Here is a 6728-nt window from a genome sequence, read left to right as displayed (position 1 = left end):
TCTTTCAAAAACACTGAACATCTCTCTAACAGAGTTTGTGTTTTTGGTTGAGCGTAGTGTTAATTATCAGAAGGAAGACTTACAACGAGAAGATAAAAAAAAAAGATCCCTTTCGGACACAAAGGGGAACAAACAACTACACATTTTCAAAGTAGGTTAATTAAAAAAACAAACAAAAAACATACCTCGTGTGTAGAAAAATAAACTGGCTTCTGGTTTCATAAGCAACAAAACCTTTTTATTTAGATTTTGGTGCTGAAGAGGTGGACTGATTTATTTTAGAATGAAAATAAAAACACATTTCAATTGAAGTAATTTAAATAATTTCAAGGTCGGATACATACAGTACATACAATATGTAAAATGCATTTGAGCATTCAACTTATAAGACGTCTTTTGTAAAGATATTCATAAAGTTTCCCTGACTGGTTACTCTCTGTCGACCGCGAAGTAGATGAAGAATGTTGCTGCTGCTGCAATCCCTCATTGGACTTTCTCATTACTAGTCCATGATAGACTGTACGCCTTTAGTTAATTATCAGCAACTAGGACTCATCAACAAACATCCACATGCTATGAATATGGAAATCTCTGCTCCCTGAAGCCATTTGGATTTGAATCCAGACAAAGTCACGCTGACAGGAAACTGACGTCAATGTGTTGCAAATACATTTCACATTCTTAAATGCATTCAGACCCGAGGAGATAGACTGCCTGTTTCCCACAGTCAGTGATTAATAGCTAGCTCCATGTCTTTGCAAAAAGGCTCTCTATTCTGTGTCAAAATATTGTGGATGTTCAACATGATTTGGGGAACAATTAATGACAGGAAGAAAAGAAAAAAATGCATGCAGAGACATGCATATAATGACAACACAAATGAAGACTGAGGCCAAGTCAACGCACACACACAAACACACACACACACGCACGCACACGCACACTACCTTGTCCTTCGGGAGTCTCTCCGAGAGGATTGACTTCGACTTGAGTGGCGTCGACTTTCAGGAACAGATCATAGAGCCTCTTAATCTGATCTGCTGCCTGCGCGGACCACATAGGACAGTAATTACCTCACGGTTCGGCTCCGAGCAGCCAGCCCCGCCAAGGCCGCTCAGCCTCCCACACATGCTACATAAAACATGGCAAATCACCTTCAACATTGCGCTGTCTGAGTTTACATCGTATGAATATGTATGTCTCTGTGCTGAAATGTAAAATATTTCTTGTTTTTGCTCAAAGCGATGTGACAAGTGGCAAAGAGGACATAATTACAGCACGTGCTAATAATGCGAATAAATATAATGATAATACACTTTTTTTTGGATTCCACCTGACGTTAACACTCAATACTTAAGTAATCTCTCCCAAAAGACCTGTAATTATCTCTGAATTAAACAGTGTGGCAGCTGACTCGCAGTAACCATGGAAAAGCATACTGATAATGCAGCAATGTGACCATTCACTTTCTATTCCTCTCCTTGCCCGTTTAAATCAATGCCTAGTCAATATCCAGCAAGAAAAAAAAAGGATTGCATATAACATGATGCAAACAAAGCTCAAAACATCATTGACTCTCGCTAGAAACAGATCCACTTGGCTGATTTATATGTATTACATGTGCTAAGATTTCGAAGCTAATCTGATTTCTCATGCCACGGTGCCTGTGGAAGAGAAAACAAACCAGTTATCTGATGCCAAGAGACAAATGGCATTAAAATTAACTGTATACTTGTTCTGAATGTGAACTCGGAGCGTATCTGTACGGTTCTTCCTCGACCTCATTTTCTTCTGAGTGAGATTTGTAAAAATTTGAGGTGACAAGAAAAACATTTTATTTCGGTTCACTGTTATCAAAATGATAGTCTGCCCTTAGTTATGAGTTTTGACTCTTACTGCAAGATTCACTTACAAAAATCACAAAGAGGCATGTTGTATGAAATAATGGTACCACGAGTGATGCCTCAGCCTGGCACAACGCTGTGCGTCACTGCCAGATACATGACAATAGACCACCTGGCAAGTGAGCCGAGTGTAATGACGCCTCGCGACTTGTCTCTGGAAAACTTATAATAGCCCAAGTTTCGTCTGTTTGTCAATAAGGATGCATCTACGTAAGAGTGTGTGTGTGTGTGTGTGTGTAAGTTCAATGCATTGTAGTTTTGTCTGCCTTTTCTTTGCAACGTGTCATTAAACCTAGCGTGCCCGTTACCTGTCTCTGCAGAGGTCCTTTGAAACCCAAATTAGTTGCCATGTGAAGTGCCTGGTCGTCTCGCACCCCTTCAAATATATCTATGACTTCCTGTAAGATTTGCAGCAACAGTGGAAGAAAAAGGGTGGGAAACAAATGGAGAAAGGGAGTGAGAGCGAGCAAAAAGGGCTCAAACGCTGGGCTTTTATCTGGCACAAAGCGGATGTTCATATCAGACTGCAGGCATCATGATCCAACCTGGAACATCTTATGGTTAAGTGCAGACCTTTCTATCTGCCCAGAGAATTCACATCTGCACTGCACCTTAACTGCTTCTTTTGCACTCTGGACAGATGTAAGATACATTTTGTTGTCACAGTACTTGTACTATGTGCAATGACAATAAAGTTGAATCTGAATCTGAATTAAGTAGTGGCTAGCTGCCAGACATGGAGAAAAGGGTGACTTGGGGCTGAATCGATGGATTTATGATCATCACACCCTCAATCTTCCACAATGTGAAGCTTGCTTACATCATTTTATATAGGAATACTAATGGTTGAGGGATTTCAGTGTTTAAGAAAATGAAGTATAAAACTGCCGTTAGCTGGTGTAAACAATTCTGTGTAAACTAGGTGTGAATCTTATCGACCCATCACGTGGCTGAGATAAGCGATATCACAGCTGTGTATTCTTATATGATCCGAGAACGTCGGTGGATATAATGAAGGACATAAATCTCGGCGGGATCTTTCCAATCTGCTCCAACATCTGTTGACAATAGCTAAAGGAAGACATACAACAATAGAAAATCTGTAGTGCTTAAATTGTACATCTGTTAACACCGACAAAGACCTGTTGCCAAGTAGCCAAGTGACTACAGTGGATTATGTTCTGTGAATCTAATTAATAGCGAAAGAAAGCACAGAAGGCTGTGTATTTGTTCATGACAAGCGCCAGTGTATTGGTGTGTGTCTGCATCATGTTCTGTGCTGTGGTACACATGCAGGCAGGGAAACATTTAATTGAATTAGATAAAAAATATGAAATGAGCGCAGTTTCCATCTGTGGGGCCCACAGGGCAATCGAGCTCCGGCATGATTTCAAGGCACATACAAATTTTTGTGGATTAAAAAGCAACAACGTCTTTGAGCAAGACGGCGAGGTGTTCGAACTCTTTTAAGACTTCCATTGTGCCAGATGAGATTCGTCCATTTCCCATTCTGCACTGTCTTTGAGGCAGATACGTGTCATTGTTTTTACTCTTCTCGTTCGATATCGCAGCAATGGGGACGGGCCACAAATCACGTACCTTAAAGATGAGTTCTGGGGAGCTGGCGGCTACCTCCTCGATATCCATACCTCCCTGAGGGCTGCCTACCATGACAGGACCATTGCAGGCGCGGTCCATCAGGATGGCAAAGTAGGTCTCCCTGGTGATGTCCAGGGCCTCAGCAACCATTACCTGGATATGGCACAGCAGGAAAGAGAGAGGAGGCTGATGAAATAATGTAGTGACTAACTTAATTAAGAGATGCAACAATTATTGTCTGTGTAAGGTACCAAACAAATAAATGATTAAATAAATGAATCACTGTGTAAATGGGGCTGGAATGAGACTGGAACCCGATACTTGTATCCGTGCATCTCTGCCGATTGGACTAGGCCCAAAAAAGAAACACCTTTTCATTTTGCTTGACTTTCTCCAAAGTATTTGTCAAACTTTTGCAACCATAAATTGTGCGTTACAATTAATGTTTAAACATCAAATATACAGAGAACACAATGACACAGGCTAATAAACAGGGTCCTCATAGCGGCAGAATCTATGAAGCAGAGCTCTGAGAAAGTCTTGTATGGAGTGAAAGAGAGTCCGGAAGATAAGAAGAAAGAGGGAGCAAGCGAGAAGCTCATTTGGAAAAAAAAAGGATAAAAAAAATAATCAGCCGCGTGGTGGTTAATGGGCTGAAGGATTTTCGGATGAAGTGTTTGTTTGAACATGCACAGCCCTTATGTTCTGCTTCCACCCTACCGCACAGCTAATGAGGATGGATAGCCTTCTCTCTACTCCGTGTTCACAGACAGCGCCTCTATCTCCTTGTCCAAATGTTGTCCTCTCCAGTCACTCAAACATTCTCTTAAGTTCCCTGTCTTTCAATTTGTCGCCAGCCTCTTCACTCAGACTTAACATTTTCTATTCCAACCACCTTTCTGTTTTACCTCAAACTCAGTTTTCTTCAACAGCCATCTTTTCTCTCCACATCCCTGCATCAGTACCATGAGAGCAAATCCATGAAGATGCTGAAGTGCCCCCTTCCTTTGTTCTCCACTCTGTGGGGCAGTACTGGGTGAGGGTTGATGCAGGTTGACAGCAAAGTTGTCTGTCATCTGACAGACCAGGTTGCGACTACACTGTTACTGTTCTCGATCCTTCGGGTCCGTCATGGGCAGCTCCGCCCGTGTCTGGTTTCAGTGCTGCAGGCGAAAGAGGATGTTCTTGGCAGGACAACAAGATGGCCCACTGGAGGCCAATGTTCTCTTCTCGCTCACATCTAATTCAAATTTTGCCCAGTTTTAGTTAGTTTACATTTTCTTCCGCCTGTGAGAAATAGAGGTAACTCCGAGCTTGTGAGCTACTTTCTATAAAAACGACATGTGTGCCACTCTTTTGATTGCGTCTAAACTCTGCGATAGGATGAGGAGCAGGAGCATAGGTTAGGTAGAATGGGGCGAGGCAAAGATAGAGAGCAGGAACTACACACAAGCTACAGACTGAGAGGCTTCATCACCTGGAAGTGTCTGTTTTGAGGATACACTGCATGCAAGTGGAGAAAATCATATTCCTGCTCGTTAGTGGCACATAGAAACAGTTGTCTACCAAACACTTTAAATTCACAGTGGGCCCGGTTTAATTTATGCAATGAGCCATACCGCCAGCTCGTGTAAACCCACAGTAAACAACAGTTGTACTACTACTATTTAAACCTAGTGGAAAATAAACAACCAAAAGCTATAGAGCCAGATTGCCTTCACATTCATTACTTCACAGAACTACATTGCTGGATTCAAAATGACTTAAAATGAGGTTAGCACAAAAAAAAAAAGAGCAAAGTGTATCAGTCTTTACTTCAGTGGCTCACCGTTTTCACTTTCACTCCATCTTTCGGTGTCTGTTTGGTGGTCAGGTTGAAACCCAGCATCTTATTGGCCAGTTCACCAACCACAGCAGGGCTGATTGAGAGAGGTATTAAGTCAAAAAATATCCTTTTTCAAACAGAGACAATTTATGTAAAAATACAAACACTGAAAAAATGTACACGTAGAACAAGGTGTTTCTTTATCTTTAGAGATATGCCTGAGCATATTCTGGGCATTTATGTAACGTTCTGACAAAGCACAGTTTTTGGATACATTTCGGTACATCAACACATCACTGTGAATGAACCTCGATTAATACTCTGTTGAGAAGCAGCCCACATGCCGGGGCTGCTTCTGTAAGCCTGCTCTGGTTTTGTAAGTGAATAAAAAACAAAGATGGGGTTGTACTCGTCCTTTGATAGATGAGGAAGGTGAGCCGTGCACTCGTGACACTATCTAGGGACGATGAACTTCAGCATATTTCACTTCAAAAAGTTTCTGGTCATCCTGAACCCTGAAGTGGGGTGACGATGATGCATATCTGAGACAATTGTCATACATCACTTTTTTGCCTTGAAGGAAGGCAGTAAGTAGAAGGTACCTTTACGAAAAAGATAGCGCTGTTTTAGTACATGAATGCTTGTGCCAGAGGCAAATGCAGTGCCTAAGCAGTAAAAAAATAAACTCTTTTAAGTTGTTTAGCCTTTTGAAAAACGCACAATTTCAGATGAGCCTTCATTGGAGCAATACACCAATCAGTAATTCTAAGATAGAGCAAAATATATTTCTGCAGCGGCACAAACCCGAGAGAGGCAAACTCAGTATGGGGTGCAAAACGCTTCTGCCGACCTCAAAATCCCCTTTTCAACATTTAATTGAGGGTAGTTATTTGAAAACGAGACACTGGTAGAAAGAAAAACTGTTTGTTTGCAGCACAAGTAATCCTGACAAATGCCAAGGGAGCATCTTCAGAGAGCTCTTTGAGCCTTCTCACTCTAGAAGTCGCTGTCGCGGGAGAAATAACAGGAATCTATCTCCTACAGTAACTCAGTGTGAAATGTAGATAGAGGCATACTTACTCTGTAGTTAAATGCACTCCACCTTTAAGGCCACTGTCAAACACACCTTTGCCTCTGCCACCGGCCAGAATCTGAGCTTTCAAGACAATCTCCTTGGCATCTGAAAGACAAAGAGAGAGAGACAGAGCACTTAAGATGTAGGCTCAGCACCTTAAAGGCCCCCCTGAGTCCACCTGTTATCTGTCCATCTGATTGAATAAAGCAGGGGGGAGTGAGTGTGATAGGTGATAAGATTAGGGATTATGTGGGGATGAAGAGAAAGTTTACAGTCTGGTGTTCAGCACCCATCCACGAAGGAAAATAACCTGAGCGCTACCAAT

The 6728-nt window shown here is 41.9% G+C and overlaps 1 protein-coding gene across 1 annotated transcript in view; it reads right to left on the bottom strand.

Annotated features, from left to right (window-relative positions):
* Positions 1-6508, bottom strand: part of LOC137793819 (succinate--CoA ligase [GDP-forming] subunit beta, mitochondrial-like) — a gene marked incomplete at both ends in the record, with an annotated part of 12541 nt that extends 6033 nt beyond the window's left edge. The window contains 5 exons of the mRNA XM_068590162.1: positions 948-1044; positions 2213-2302; positions 3504-3656; positions 5332-5422; positions 6409-6508. Coding sequence (XP_068446263.1) covers positions 948-1044; positions 2213-2302; positions 3504-3656; positions 5332-5422; positions 6409-6508 — 531 coding nt within the window. The remainder of the gene's footprint in view (positions 1-947; positions 1045-2212; positions 2303-3503; positions 3657-5331; positions 5423-6408) is intronic.
* Between the last annotated feature and the right edge of the window lie 220 nt (positions 6509-6728).

Source organism: Clinocottus analis, unplaced genomic scaffold (assembly GCF_023055335.1).
Source record: "Clinocottus analis isolate CAN_PGR_092001 unplaced genomic scaffold, fCliAna1.0.p SCAF_230, whole genome shotgun sequence".
Lineage (NCBI taxonomy): Eukaryota > Metazoa > Chordata > Actinopteri > Perciformes > Cottidae > Clinocottus > Clinocottus analis.
The sequence above is the reverse complement of the archived record's forward strand: the minus strand, read 5'-3'. Positions and strand labels throughout refer to the sequence as shown.